General features: G+C 37.8%; 1 protein-coding gene across 3 annotated transcripts in view; it reads right to left on the bottom strand.

Annotated features, from left to right (window-relative positions):
* Positions 1–803: 803 nt before the first annotated feature.
* Positions 804–16,597, bottom strand: part of si:dkey-34e4.1 (carboxyl-terminal PDZ ligand of neuronal nitric oxide synthase protein) — a 54,932-nt gene continuing 39,138 nt past the window's right edge. For all 3 annotated transcript variants that reach the window (XM_067407151.1, XM_067407153.1, XM_067407152.1), the window contains exons 10-11: positions 15,727–16,012; positions 804–2,794 (exon numbers count right to left, since the gene is read on the bottom strand). In XM_067407151.1, coding sequence (XP_067263252.1) covers positions 2,251–2,794; positions 15,727–16,012 — 830 coding nt within the window. In that variant the 3' untranslated portion in view covers positions 804–2,250. The remainder of the gene's footprint in view (positions 2,795–15,726; positions 16,013–16,597) is intronic.

Raw genomic sequence — 16,597 nt, 5'->3', positions numbered from 1 at the left:
AAACAACACAAGTTGACACTATTATGCCTAAAGTTTGCAAAGAATAATTTCCTACTAAAGCAAGGCGTTACCTGATGGGTAGTGGAGAAGGGGTTCAGCGGCAGCAAGAAGTTGCTGCCACTGGTAGCTGACAATACCTGCCACTAAAACCATATGTCGTGCCTGGAACAGGGTGCAGGATTCGGGACAGTGTGCCAGCGTGTTCGGGACAGGGTAGAGGATTCGCAGGGCTGCCAACTCAGTATCGAACTCAGGCTGGGCATCGTACCTGATGGTGGGAGTCCAGCTGAGCCCTCACTGTTGGAAGGCATGAGCCCATCCTCCAATGCTGTGATCAATAATTCACCCTCATCTGGAGCACTGAATGAGAAGTCAGCTGCATCATGTGATGCAACGTCTTACTCATCCCGGAATTCCGCCATATACAACGTGCAAAACGAGGAATGGGAGGTCCGAAGGGATTTTTCTGGAGGAAGTCTCTAGGGGAGCAGCTGAGGTGACTGAGGTGTCGCAATTGCAATGTTGGCGTGGTCATGCTCTTGCAGTGACAACATGAACAATCCACGAATGCCATCTCAGTTTAGGGAGAACCCTTAGGGAGAACCCTGAACTTATCACTGATTTAGCAAAAAATATAAATAAATGAAGAATTACAGTTTAGTCCAAAAACAAAATTGCCAGTTTATTCATTTATCTCTCTTTATTTGAACAATACATTTAAAAACACCATTTTCTCTTTTCCATCTCCTTTACTAACATCATTTCCCTTTCTCTTCCCTTCCCTTCCCTTCCCCTGTCTTCTCGAGGAGTCATGCTAACCCATATCAGCAAAAAACACCTGCTCACACCATTGCTTTCATAATGACATGAATCCCTCCTGTTCATCCTGCTGTCCAACCTTCCTCTAATCTGCCCATTTCATTAATATTCACCCTGATACATTATAGTTTTGTGTGATCCACCAATCCACGGCTTTTTGTGGTTTGTGTCTTATTGCAAAACAATAAAAATTGTTTTTCAGTAAGTAGCACACTTATTTCACAGTTTCAGGTCAAAGAAGTCTTGAGTATTCCAGTCTATGATCTGGAGTCAATATATATTTATAGTACTTTTTCTGTTTGAATTAGATGAGATACTGTTTTTAATAATAAGATAAAAGCATTCAGAGTTCAACTGACAAGTGGGAATGATCAGAAACACTTGATTTACAGTTTAGTTTTCCTAGGCAGTTCCTAAGCAGATGATCTGGTGGTTTATTTGAAGGAAAACAGTATAACACTAGTTAACTGAGACAAGCAGTGAGTACACATTCATAGGATGTGAAAATTATTCAATCTATTGCTAATGCAACACCTCTATTCTCTCCCTCTGTTTTTTTCATTGCAGCCTTTAAACCTGGCAGAAGTGATAATGATGGTCCCTCATTTTACCTTGATCGGTGAAGCCTCAGAATCAGAAAGGAGGTTCGGCACTTCAAGATGTCTAGACATAATCATGTCCCCTTTTTTGTCTGCAGTCATATCTACTCAAGCTGTCTTAGTTATTCACACATTTTACGGCATGAAACAAAATGCACATTTTTGGGAATTCCTGCAACAAAATGCATTTCATCTCAGTTCCTTCATATTTCTATATGTTCCTTAACTATTTTTCACCAGCCACCAGCCTTGTGCTAACATACTTCTGAGTTTCTTTGCTACATAACTGCTCTTAAACATCCAAATAACATTCAAACAATACATCAATCAATTTGCACAAAAAAAAAAACAAAACAAAAAAACATTGGACCTGAACTTATAATATAAAAAACACACACACATTGGCAGCACTAACAGCAACAGTTCCTATTCAGTTTAGTAGGAGCCAATGCCCTTAATTCGTTGCTTGTTTATAGGCTAAAAATAACTTTATTTTCAGTCTAAAAAAATACACTCTATCCATCTGTCAATAATAGTCTAGTCTGTATCATACTACTGCAAATCTTCTTTCAGCATATCTTATAGATGAAATCATTTTAGGGCATTGTAGATGGGGAAATGTGGGATTTTAGGATACAAAAGAGAGTCATTGATCGAAACAAGAAACCAAAGCCTGCGTGAAGTAATATGCAAAATAACAGTGTGAGGCTGTGGCTAAAATCGCAGTTCAGTTGACAGAAAAAAATCCCCTTTTCATGTTTTTGTTCTGTGGATTTTCTCAACACTGGGAAGTCATTATTATTGTGATTTCTCTCGGATTTCGTGTGGCACTCTAACTCCTGCATGGGGTGGTGACACTATAGGTGCCGTCCTCCAGAAACTCATCTTCGCTGAGGCTTATATGAAGGCATGTGTCATTCACAGATGAAGAGAACGGGATGGTTTGCTCATAGCCCAGCGGTGTGGTTGAATGTGGTGGAGTCCCACCATCCACAGCTGGATGATCCTCAGGTAAGCTGCTGCAGGTACTGGATGTGGAGATGAACGCGGAGCTCTGGTCATCAGAGGGCTCGTCTCTGGATTGGGGGGATGTAAGGGATTTGTCATTCGAGCGCACGCCAGAATCCTCGCTGGCTGAACATGACACGCTGTTGCCGTTGATGTGAGAATAGAAATCCCCCGGAGAAACAGAACATAGCGTGATATCAGGAAACGAGGAGCTACCGCTCACGTTTGTGAATACGTTCCCATTTACAGGTGTGGCTACAGCTGAAGACCTTGACTCTGCCTCTACACCCGGAGAGAGAGTTCTGTTTGACCGCTTGCGGTTCAGGGGCTGAGGAGGTGGGTCCAGTTTAGGAATGGTTTGTTTATACCTGCGGATACAAAAACTTTTGTAGGTCAGTCAGCTTGTCTGGGTAAAACTTTTATACAAAATTACTGACACACAATACCATAAATGTTTCATAGTACATTTGTCCTAACTAAGCACAATGAAGGAGTCCAATTTGTAAACAAATGTGTGCATTTTAACAAATGTTTTACATGAAAGGATTGTTTTCGTTCAGTCTGCTTCCTGATTGAACTTGTTGCTAGTTCATTTCGATGTGTTTTACAAGGAAAAAAGAGGCAGAATTGAAAGCGAAGTTATATCTAATTAAAGCTAAAACTATTAAAATAGATTTTGTTAATTACAATAGAGCTGAAATAAAATAAAATATTATATTATAAATATAAATAAAAAATTATTTAAAAAAAATTAAATATGAAATAGCAACTAACTCAAATTATGTTTAAGTACTAAAATTACTGAAAGTGGAATATATATAAAGCTAAATAGAAATATTTTTAAATGACAAAAGACCATAATACAATTATTAAAACTTAAATTAAAAGCTAATTGAAAATATTAATAAATACTTTAAAGCTGCAGTCCGTAACTTTTTTTGGTTAAAAATTATCCAAAATCAATTTTTGAACAAGTACATAACCAGCCAGTGTTCAAAACCATCTCATTATCTTGTCTCGATTCACAACAGTAAGCTTGTAATAATGTTTTATAATAAGAGCGACATGGTGGATTTCCGCAGGAAATTTGAGCATGCAGCAGTTCCTCTGTGCGTCATTACGTCACGTCCTTAAACAGAAAGGAAGGAGTCCCGTTCAGGCTAATCGGTTTTATCACGTGAGGACGCAGCTGGTAGCGGCACATTTATAGTCTTTTCTCACAGCAGCTGAAATAATTAAACTTATCATTTTGATGGCGGATTGTAATCCAGAAAGGTCCAGATGGCAGTCATCAGTGATCAGCTGGAGATTCACCCGTAGTCAAAAAGCAAAAGACTTTGGGCTGTGGAGTGGATACAGAAATTGAAATCTACAGGTAACGCTAATACACACTAAATACACAGTCACGCAATGCTGATGTTGTTAACATTAACAATTTGAGTGCAAAGTATAACAGTAATAATAATTTGCACAGTTTGGCATGATCCGAGCTAAGCGATTGCCACATTCAATCATCATTGGCAGCGTGATTTATTGCAGGCCTAATGCTTTTTTCCTCCGTTGGTCAAAATAAAAGTGGCAGACGTGTTACTTACTTGTACAGATTATATTTTCCAGTGAAAATTCTTATATTGGTCATACTTTCTAGACGTAGAATCTGTGATTCTGAAGTTCAGTATCCACACCGGTACGGTGACTGACAGCAAACATTAGATTCATCCACGCTGACGATCTGTGCCGATGCACAACGCACGTACAGATAACTGTTCCGCACATGACTGCAATTGCAGGTTTCAAACAAGAGATGGCGACAAAGAGGAAAAATCACGGACTGCAGCTTTAAAATTTAAAAGTAATCTAAGGATGTTATGTAAACTATATATAAGCATTTAAAATATAAAATAAATATGATAGATATGCTTGTCATTTGTGAGTAAAAGATTTATGATTTTTACATATGGGATGTTTCTGGAGTCTACTAGATGCAGTAAGAGCATGCAAATTAACAAATTATGATAAGATGACTCTGTGTTTCGAATCAGTTGAGTAAATGTTTCAGGGACTTACAACAAGTGACTTTACTGAACAAATCTTTTTAGTGAATCAATTCAAAAAATTCCCATTGACACCCATAGAAAAAAAAAAAAAAAGATTTAAATTGATAATTGATTTTTAAATGCAACACAGCACAGCACAGCACTGTAGAAATAGAACCCAGTCAAAATATCCTATCACTTGTCATGATTGCAGCTAATGAGCAGCTGATAGGGATAAGGATGGCTTTTATCATGTCATGTCTGGTCAAGACATTGTGTCAGAACTGTAGGAAAATGTAGAGAAATCACACCAGGGAGATGAGCTTGTGATGCACAATGCTGAATCATCAAAAAGAGCTCATACACAATTTTTTAAGACAGTCTACATTCTGTGTGTGTGTGTGTGTGTGTGTGTGTGCGCACTTATCTCTGTCCCACAGTTCCCCTGCTGGGTGAATTAAGTAGAGAAAGAGTGGGGAGAGAGAAAATGGGAGACATAGCTGCAGGTTCTTGTATTGATGTCTCTACTAAAAATAACTGCAATGCAGTCACTCAGCATGGGACAGAGAAAGCACAACATAAGACTCTCAATCTCTCTCACTCACACACAAAATCAACTCAAATCATATGATAGGCAAAAACATAGATACTATACTTTGATACAATATAGCAGGCTAAGTTAGACTGAAACATTTTCTTAGTCGTGCTTCCCTTGCAAAATTCGGCGCACTGCTCGTGGGTGGTTGTCATGGTGTTGCTATGCAGTTTCTAAGATGTATGGAGTGTTTTTTTTTTGTTGTGTTGCTATGCAGTTGCTAGGTGGCTTGTCATTGATTGATTATTGTTTCAAATTCAAAGAGCCCATCCCCAAGTTTCTATGATGTTCAGCTCCCTAGATACAGCTGCATTTATTGTAAGTCTATGGGATTTTCATCTCTTTTATCAAAGTTTTGAGTCTGATCTGTTAAAGCAATAATATACTTTTCCACACAAGGTGTTTGTTAAAATCCCTAATCATACATATAAACAATAGTACAATGATAGACTAATAAATACACATACAATCCAACATATTCAGTATAACTTCACAAACAAAGCAACTACCATTTGATCTTGGACCTTGGCTGCAAGTGTAAGAATATTCTGTTTCTTTTCCACTTTCTCTCCTTCCCCTAATTAGCATATGATCACATCAGCAGTCTAGCACCCGACCAACCGCTGTCACATCGCCTCCTCCACATCTTTCCAGAGAGCACTCATCACCTCATCTTAGGGCACCTCATATTGACTTATCTTTCTGTGGGTGTCCAAAGCCAGGTCATTTCATTTTCAATATTTTTCCACAATATATCCTCTCCTGTAGAGTATTGCAATGACTTTCAGTGTACACGTACAGTACAGTTATATGTGTGTGTGTGTCTGTAAATGTAAAGAGCCCTGATAAATCTTGATATTATTTTGAATAGCGGTGGCTCTTGTGGAATTTTGATGAAATGTTGCACCAGCCATTTAATAAGTCTAATAATATAACCTTAAGTCGTGTAAAATGCATTAATAAAGAATGAGCTTAATTTACTCCTCAGAATGCAAAATCTCATTATTCAATGTCGCACTTGTTAAACCTTTGCAGAGGCACAGGAGCTTCAGATGGGGGCTGCTACTGATATAGTGTTCATCAGATGAAATATTAAAAGCTCCCTGAGGGAGAACATTAGTCTTGCTCCTGATCATGGTAATGTGTGTATATGTAGATTGATACTAATTCTTGAAGGGGAATTTAGCGTGTGTGAAGTCCACATATACATGCATAATAAAGTATTTTAATCCTGATTTATTCCCTTTAAAACACTGTTGATATTTGACACCAAGTGCAGCACAAACACATACACAACAAACTTCTTTCTTTCAACTTCCATTTATAGAGTCAGACTCCTCTTATTTGAGGTTATACTGTATTTACAGTATATATTAGGGCTGTCAATTTAACGCGTAAATTAGATTAATTAATTACAGTGAAAATTATTAACGCATTTAACACACTTTCCCCACCTCAGACCAACATCTCATACAGTTGACTGATGACGAATATGATGCAAAACAACAACTCACTGCATGATGGAGCCTATAAAATGTAGTTAGAATGTCCCAAAAATTCAAGATATGTTCGTATTATGTAATACTTGAATTTAAGATATGTAAAAAGATTTTTGTCTCATATTTGCATCGTATGGTATTGTTATTATTGCAACGAAAACAATAGCCTATCACACGAGTGCTGTTTTTCTGTCCAGAATAGCAAGCGTGTAAATACAAAACTGATTTTATACAATAGTTCAATAAATAAGAAGTTAAAGGTGCCATCAAACGTTTTTTCACAAGATGTAATATAAGTCTAAGGTGTCCCCTGAATGTGTCTGTGAAGTTTCAGCTCAAAATACCCTATAGATTTTTTAAAAATAATTTTTTTTTGGGAGGCATAATTAGAAATGCGCCGATTCAGGCTGCGGCCCCTTTAAATGCTCACGCTCTCCGCCCACGGAGCTCACGCTTGCCTTAAACAGTGCATAAACAAAGTTTACACAGCTAATATAACCCTCAAAATGGATATTTACAAAGTGTTTGTCATGCATACTGCATGCATGTGTAGCATTATGTGATTATTGTATTTTTTTGGATGTTTACATTTGATTCTGTGTGAGTTTGAGGCTGTGCTCCGTGGCTAACGGCTAATGCTACACTGTTGGAGAGATTTATAAAGAATGAAGTTGTGTTTATGAATTATATAGACTGCAAGTGTTTAATAATGAAAATAGCGACGGCTCTTGTCTCCGTGAATACAGTAAGAAACGATGGTAACTTTAACCACATTTAACAGTACATTAGCAACATGCTAACGAAACATTTAGAAAGACAGTTTACAAATATCACTAAAAATATCATGATATCATGGATCATGTCAGTTATTATTGCTCCATCTGCCATTTTTCGCTGTTGTTCTTGCTTGCTTACCTAGTCTGATGATTCAGCTGTGCACAGATCCAGACGTTAATACTGCCTGCCCTTGTCTAATGTCTTGAACATGGGCTGGCATATGTACATATTGGGGTCATACATATTAATGATCCTGACTGTTATGTAACAGTCGGTGTTATGTTGAGATTCGCCTGTTTTTCGGAGGTCTTTTAAACAAATGAAATTTATATAAGAAGGAGGAAACAATGGAGTTTGAGACTCACTGTATGTCTTTTCCATATATTGTCTGTTTTGCTCAATTTTGCCAATGAAAATATAAAGACAAAGTAGAACTGTTTGTCTCCTAGCAACACACAGCAGCATTTCATTTCTGAATCTGTGTTTTGAATGAATCAGGTGAAGAGGGCTTGTTGGACTTGAAGAGGCGCTGCACAGACAGATCAGTGTATGACATCAAAGTACCACAAGATTGATTCAAAAGCATACAGAGTTGTCTGCTCTCTAACTGCTCTAGCTGTACTTTGATGTCATACACCAGTTGGTCTGTGCAGCGCTGCTTCAAGACGAACAAGCCTAATGATTCAATGGACCATTCATAAAGAAAACCATTTACTACGCTCTTGAATGAATCAGCCGTTTAAACGAATCAAATCGAATGAATGAATGAATGAATGACTTAATCATTCCGCCACCTACTGGCAGTTTTAGTTTCTTATTTAGAGTATAATTTCATTAAACAATATTTTTATAATTCCATAGTAATAATAATAATAAAAAACATTAAAGGTATAGTTCACCCATAAATGAAAATTCATCCATCATTTACTCACCCTCATGTGTAATAAATGTTGAATCAAATAATTTTTTTTTTTTTTTCTGAAGCTACTTTTTATAATGTCTATTTGATGCTCTACATAATAATAACTTTGAATTATCTTTTGGGAAATTTTGTGCTGCATAACACATGAGAACGAACCTCATTGGTTACACAGCACGTTGAGCTTCAGAAAGACGTTTGTTCTTGTGCATCATTCAGGTTCAGTTGAGCTTCTGCTTACACTCGCTGATCAATGTTTACATTGACGAAACAAAAGAGAGACGATGGTATTGGTGCTGCTAAGTGTAATTATGCAATGGAGGAAAGGTTCTTAGAGCTATGACAACAATACTCCTGCCTTTATGATGTTTCTTTGAAGCACTACCACAACAGAGTGAGAAAAAAAAGCTGGAAAACGATAGCAGAGGTGCATTAGCATTAAACTAACATGCCACTTTGGTTTCCTCTCTTGTTTCCGGAAGTCAGTCACTAGTTCCACCTTCTTCTCTATGACATCATGCAATGATTTGTCGGGAAGCAACGTGTAGTCTGACATGTTTCCGTCCATGACACAAGAATTAAGGAGTAAAAAGATCATAATCTGACACAGTGACTGTCACACTTAAAGTTAATACAAAAATGCAATAACACTGTCACTTTAATTGTATTTAAATAGTATAGAATTTTAATATCAGCCATAAAATAAAATTAAAAAACGGATTTTCATTTCAATGCATCTCTTGATACACCTATCATTATGAGGCGTAATGTTTTTTAAACTGAGCTAATCACATTTTCTAACCCTTTATTCACAGAAAACTTTCTGCTTTTTAAAATTTTTAATAAAAAATATTTGTTAAAAAATATTTAAAGCTGCTGTCCGCAGTTTTTCCTCTTTGTCGCCATCTCATTTGAAACATGCTATTGCAGTCATATGCGGAACAGTTATCTGTACGTGCGTTGTGCTTCGGCACAGATCGTCAGCGTGGATGAATCTAATGCTTGCTGTCAGTCACCGCACCGGTGTGGATACTGAACTTCAGAATCACAGATTCTACGTCTAGAAAGTATGACCAATATAAGAATTTTCACTGGAAAATATCACCTGAACAAGTAAGTAACATGTCTGCCACTTTTATTTTGACCAACGGAGGAAAAAAGCATTAGGCCTGCAATAAATCACGCTGCCAATGATGATTAAATCTAACGATCGCTTAGCTCAGATCATGCCAAACTGTGCAAATTATTATTACTGTTATATTGTTCTCAAATTGTTAATGTTAACAACATCAGCATTGCGTGACTGTGTATTTAGTGTGTATTAGCGTTACCTGTAGATTTCAATTTCTGTATCCACTCCACAGCCCAAAGTCTTTTGCTTTTTTGACTACGGGTGAATCTCCAGCTGATCACTGATGACTGTCATCTGGACCTTTCTGGATTACAATCCGCCATCAAAATGATAAGTTTAATTATTTCAGCTGCTGTGAGAAAAGGCTATAAATGATCCGCTACCTGCAGCTTCCTCACATGATTTAACTGAGCCTCTCGACGGGACTCCTTTCTGTTTAAGGACGTGACGTAATGATGCACAGGAAGTGCTGAAAGCTTGAATTTCCCGTGGAAATCCACCATGTCGCTCTTATTATAAAACATTATTACAAGCTTACCGTCGTGAATCGAGACAAGATAATTAGATAGTTTTGAACACTGGCTGGTTATGTACTTGTTCAAAAGTTGATTTTGGATCATTTTTAACCACAAAAAGTTGCGGACTGCAGCTTTAAATAAAAAATATGCTTGTTTTTGTGAATTGTGGGGACATTCCATATACGTAATGGTTTTTATACTGTACAAACCGTATTTTCTATTGCCCTACTACACCTAAACCTACCCATCACAGGAAACTGTGCACATTTTTACTTTCTCACAAAACCTCATTCTGTGTGATTTATAAGCCTTTTGAAAAATGGGGACATGGGGTAATGTCCTCATAACTCACCCTCTCCTTGTAATACCGATGTCATACATATGTCATTATACACATTTGTGTCCTCATATGTTACAAAAACATGCGCGCACACGCACACACACACACACACACACACACACACACACACACACACACACACACACACACACACACGCACACACACACACACACACACACACAGCATGATTTTATATTGTTCAAGCTATATATTCTATCCCTTAACCAACCCTACCCTACCCCTAAACCTACTATTCACAGAAAATCTTCTGCATTTTTAGTACCTACACTGTCTTTGTGGGGACATTTGCTGCTCACAATGTAGGTTTACCAGGACACACACATAATAAATCCATCATTCTGGAAATCTGAGCACAAGCGCACCCTATACTCATCATTCATCGTTCATTTAGCATGCCAATGTAATTAAAGAAAGTGCAATTACGGTTATACTCACAGGAGGTTGGTAAAGTGGAGAAGAGAAGAGAGGAGTGGAGAGGAGAGGAAACAGAAATCAGCGATTTCAGACAAAGGAAGAGAGGTCAGGTGAGAGAATGAGATGGATAGAGGGTATCAGAGAGGGTTAGAAGAAGATTAGAGAGAAGGCTGTTACAGGAGGAAGTGGATAATCAGAAGGGGGGGCTCCTCACACGTGCACCTGAGCAGAGAAAAACAAAAATAAGTCTCTCCCCCTTTCACCACACACGCACAAATCCTCTTCACCTAAACACAATCATCTAGAAAATCATCTGATCTGACTCCCACTGCAACACTGCAATTACGATGCCCAATTCCCTTTCCTTTAACTTCTATTGTTTTTATACTGAGCTAATGACTTAATCTTTCCAGTAGCCAATAAATTAACTTTTACATCATCTTTCTGTATCTTTACATTTTCATAAGGACAGTTTGTATGTTTATTCTTGTTTTTTTATTGTGGGGAAGTTCCCCAATGCAGACTCTCTCTCTCTCTCTCTCTCTCTCACACACACACACACACACACACACACACACACACACACACACACACACACACACACACACACACACACACACACACACACACACACACTTAATCAGTCCCAGTAGCAGTAATCAAACAGCAAGTGGAGATTATAGAAGATCAATACAACAGCAGATAGGCTAATCCATGACATTAAATCCATCCATGCATTCATCCCTCCTCACATTAACACAAACACACAAATGGACACACAAACAAGCACAAGATCACGAGGCCATGAAAATTGACTGTGACCCACAGCGCTGAATTCATCTAAAAAGTCAGCAGAGACAGTTTCTGGATGAGCAGATAATAAATAAGCAATAGCACATGTAGAGAGGGATAAAAGAACAGACAGGACATGAACAGAGGGGAGCAAGAAGTGAGGAGTTTCAAAGCAATAAAGAAAGAAAAGAGATGGCCCTTATGACTGGGACTAGAGGGATGGACAGATTCCAACTCCAGCAGATGAGTTCACGCTGACATTAACGCGACAGGAGTGACAGATAAATGAACAAATGATGGGCAGGTGCATAAAACCACAGTCATAGTGAGGAGTCACTGCGAGACACACACTGAGCTCCAGCAGACACACACATGACATGACACACTGAAGTCCTGTCTGACAGTTTCTATAGTATAGTTTCTAGAGTTTCTAGAGTTTTGGCATATACTGCGTTGTATAGTTTGGAGTATACAACTCATAGACTGCATACTGTCCAGCAAGTTAAATGAACTGTACAAACTGGTGGGTCGTATGGTGACAAAAGCTTATTACAGTGGGATTGTCAGTGTGTCGTACTCTTATTCTACCTGACAGAATTAAGGCTGTACTGAAGACGTCGGGTTTGACCAATCAGATGAAAGGGGTGTTTCAATGCCAACCACATGTGTGAATGAAATATCAAAGTCATAAATCTGTAAACCATAAACGAAAAATTGAGCTGAAATTTCACTCTCCATTTTTTAAACTAAACGAAAAAGGAAAAAAACTAATATACGAGCAGTCTTTTCATTTCTCATTATTCAATTCCAAATAGGAAATTAAATGATCAAAACGTACACAGACCCTGCATATTTAAGTCATTTTAAGTTCATCTCTCTCTGTCTATAATAGTATAATGTACTATCCTTTAAATGTTTTTTTTAATGTTATAATGTTAATGATGAAATAACATTACTATAGAAAATAAGAGATGTAATTTATTCCTGTGTAATATTTATGTAATTATGTATTGTGAATATATATATATATTTTTTTGGAAACATTTTTTTTTCAGGATTCCATGATAAATAAAAAGAGAAAAGAACAGCATTTATTTGAAATAGAAAGCTTTTGTAACATTATACATGTCTTTACTTTCACTTTTGATCAATTTCATGTGTCTTTGCTAAATAAAAGTATTAATGTCTTAATAAAAACATCTTACAAACCCCAAAAACTGCACAGCATTAATATTCTGATTATGAAAGTAGCATGTAAAAATGTTAACCTGATTGCTACAACTAACCACAACAAGGTCAAGCCCCAAATATTTCAGTTTAGAAATCAGAGACAAAATCAAAGACAGCTGTATTCATTTTGAGTCATCACCTTGTTTTGAATATCTACCATAACTGAATATGTATTTACTGTATGGAGTAATGGGACTAATGGGACTATGGACTAATATCATGTTCACATCAGATATTCTCTGGGAGATATTAGAAAAAAGTAAAAAGCATTAACCAGTGAATAGAGAATGAATTTCAGGTAAATGTGGTCATGATCATGAGGTCATTTGAGATTGATGTAGTGTTTTACATTGAAAGGTTTATGGTAGTTTCATATACTGCACACACACAGTATATACAGTAAGCAGTTATTAGCATTCCATTCTGAACACAGCCATAAGTATTTCCTGCATATGCCCTGATTAAATCCACCTTTGTCTTGCTAGTTCATTTGTGAATATACGGTAAAGCCCATGTGTAGTGTTGCCTGTCTGTACCCAAGCTCATTTTGGTAAGTGCAATGAGTATTGTCTTTCAAAACAAGTCTAGTCAGAAGTCTTTATGCTTTCCTTTCATAAAATGCAGTTGGATTTAGTGCTGGGCTGGCTTTGAACTTTCGGCTACAACAAAAAACCAGAACTCAGCCTCACCCAGAACTTTCCTTCTGACCATAATATGCATAACGCATAATAAAAACAATACATGCTATGCTAATTTATGTATTTCCACAGCAAATCGTTCATGATGTGAGTGTGAGTCTTTCCCTGGACCTGTGAGTGTGTTGTTAGTGTATATAAACAAATCAGTAGGTGTTTGTATGCTTGTGTGTGTGAGGTGTTCTACAAGCTCTAAATTGCTCTAATAAAGTGTGAAAATTAATGTTTTCTGTGTGGGAGAGACTGCAGCTATCCACAGGGACACGGATAATTGTGAAATAAATCACTCTCCCAGACAGACGCACACATACTCTTGAATACATTTGTAGACACACACACACACACACACAGAAATTGACAAGCAAGCACATATGTATACGAGCACAAAAACACATATATATTCACAATCTTTTTGCTACAGAAAATAGAGCCATCTAAGACAAACAACTAACCAAGACACCTAATCAAAGCAACAAAACCTCTCCAACTAGCAGGAGAAGTGATAAAGAAGGAATGTTTTTGGGTGAACGCGTGTGCTGCAAAGCTCAACAACTGTTTCCCGTAGGTGCTAACCACATTCAGAGAGCAATGAATGTGCAGTGCTCAAACAAAGGTCAACATTTTCCATTACTGTTCAAGGAAACCTGTCTGCCAGAAGTCAGAGTGGAAAGTTTGCTCTCCGCCTTCTAATACACTTTCATTAGATTTGTTTACATTGCTCACAACCAATATCCATTCCAAAAAGTCTGCTGTCTGTATGGAGTGCAGAGACAGAGGAGAGAGGAAAGGAGGAGATCAGAGAAGAGGTGGGAGTATGTGAACTAGTTTAAGAAAACCCAAACACCAGCCAAATGTGGTAAAAAAGTCAAATCTTCACAAACATAAACATTGGCTCGTTTTCAACATTTTGGAGAGTCTGAGATCCATAATGTCTGACTCTCACTAACTTTTTTCTGTTGTGTTACTGGGTTTGTTTTGGTGCTGCTCTACTCTGTTCCATAAACTGACACACTGTGTGATTATTTTGTCCAGATGTTGCAGCTTAAATTTCAGATCTAACCGACAGTATGTTTAAATTACAGATCGGAAAGGAGCAATTTCACTGACTAAGAAAAAGGAAACTTTCAACGCAATCAAAAGCGCTCTAACATTGCCTTTCTGCACTTCCTGATCTCATTTTTTGCCAGATTCCTTTTCTTTTTGGGGGAGGATTTTAGAAAGAAATCTATTATGCTCACCATTTGATCAAAATACAGTAAAAACAGTAATATTGTGAATTATTAGTACAATTTAAAATACCAGTTTTCTATTTTAATATATTTTAAAATGTCATATTTAAGCTGAATTTTTAGCAGCCATTACCAAAGTCCCTTTAAGACAAGTCATTTCACTCGGCGGCCATCTTTGAAACGCCTCTCGGGCATCCTGGGCATCATGCCCTATCTCTTTGAATGGGGAAACATCAAATTCTTCAAAACTGTTCGCCAACCTTACAATTAAATTTCATATTTAAAATCACCAATGAAATCTAACAACAACCGGCTCATAAATTTAGTTTCTAAACGCTCGAATCATGACAAAAAAACTGTATTTTTCAGGCTGGATCAAGCTAATGCGCATATGCAGACCTAAATGCGCGTCTCTTCGGAGGCGCGCGTCTGATTGTTTCTATAGAAACCGGTGATTCTAACGGCCACTGAAGTGACGCGATGACTTTACCAGTCGGCGATTGGCTCTTATTTAGAAGGCGGGACTTATTCCGCCATATTGCGCGTTACCAATTTCTCTCATTCAAAACAATACGAGTGACACGTCTTGTGTTATTCTATACTCTTTGCCATTACTCTTCATTGTCACATGACCTTTTGAAAACCACTGTAATATGCTGAAACAGTTATCTAATTATTATTATTCCATTCCACAGGCGCCGCGTTCGTTCCGTAAGTTGAATAGGGAAGCGTAATACAGCGTAAGCTTTTTGAAGAATACGGAAAGCGGAAGCACTTGCAAGGCCATCATTTGTGTTTATAAAGCATATACGTTTGTATTTTCTCAATCGTTTCGCTAGATAAGACCCTTATTCCTCGTCTGGTATCGTTTAAAGCCCTTTGAAGCTGCACTGAAACTGTGATTTCGATCTTCAACTGTTCGGAGACCATTGAAGTCTATAAGGAGAATAATCCTGGAATGTTTTCATCAAAAACCTTAATTTCTTTTCGACTGAAAAAAGAAAGGCAAGAACATCTTGGATGATGTGGGTGAGTAAATTATCAGGAAAATTTTATTTGAAAGTGAACTAATCCTTTAAGTGCTACTGTCTTGTGTCTTCACCTGTCATCAAGTGCCGCTGAATTCCGAGTTTCTAGCTTAGCAATTTCCTTCCTCGCTGCATCCACTCCAACTTCACTTCTTGCTGGATTCCTGTTGGCTGTAATGGTGGGAGCACCACGCAGGTTGAGCAGATTGAGGTACGACTCAGCGTGGGAGGACACAGGAGGGTTTTCTGGCTGTCCTACTGGAGTGGAGGTGACAGGCTGGTCTGAGCAAGGAGTGTAGAGGTTCTTCAGGTTGAGAGAGAGAGATCGAGTGGGCACACTACTCCATGGTGAGTCTTCTTCTAGAAGAGAGAAATTCAAATTTGAGGCATAAAGTAAAAAAAGTCTTAATAGCCAACCTGAAAAAATAGGGCATGCCATACTGAATGTAAAAATCAGCTATTGGGAGACTGACCATACAGTAGCCCCTTAATGACAGACACTAAAGGGCATAATGGTGACAGAAAATTTCAATAACTCTCCAGATGACAGATCACAGCAATCAGTCAGTACATCACCACCACTGCACCAAGCATAAGCTTATGCATACTTTCTCTCTCCTTCTCTCTCAGAGTGAAAGTCGGCAAGGAGCCCATTGCTGAAGAATCAATCCCAATAAATTCCTGCACTAAACTTTGTAATAGATTATTGTAAACCAACCAACTCAATAACATCCCAGCCTGCCAAAAAACAATGTGTGTGTCTATGAATGTAATAGTGTGCAACACTGACCGCCCACTTTTTCAGCAGCCTGGGTTCTGGAAGTATTTTCCCAATCCCATTCATTTTCTTTGTTGAAAAATCTTAAATAAAAAGTTTCTTAGCTATGAACCAAACCAACTAGCTCAGAGATCAAATTTAATAAAAGCCTTCTGAAGTGAAGCGAT

Source organism: Chanodichthys erythropterus, chromosome 13 (assembly GCF_024489055.1).
Source record: "Chanodichthys erythropterus isolate Z2021 chromosome 13, ASM2448905v1, whole genome shotgun sequence".
Taxonomy (NCBI): Eukaryota; Metazoa; Chordata; class Actinopteri; order Cypriniformes; family Xenocyprididae; genus Chanodichthys; species Chanodichthys erythropterus.
Note: the sequence above shows the minus strand (reverse complement) of the source record. Positions and strands in the feature narration are given on the sequence as shown.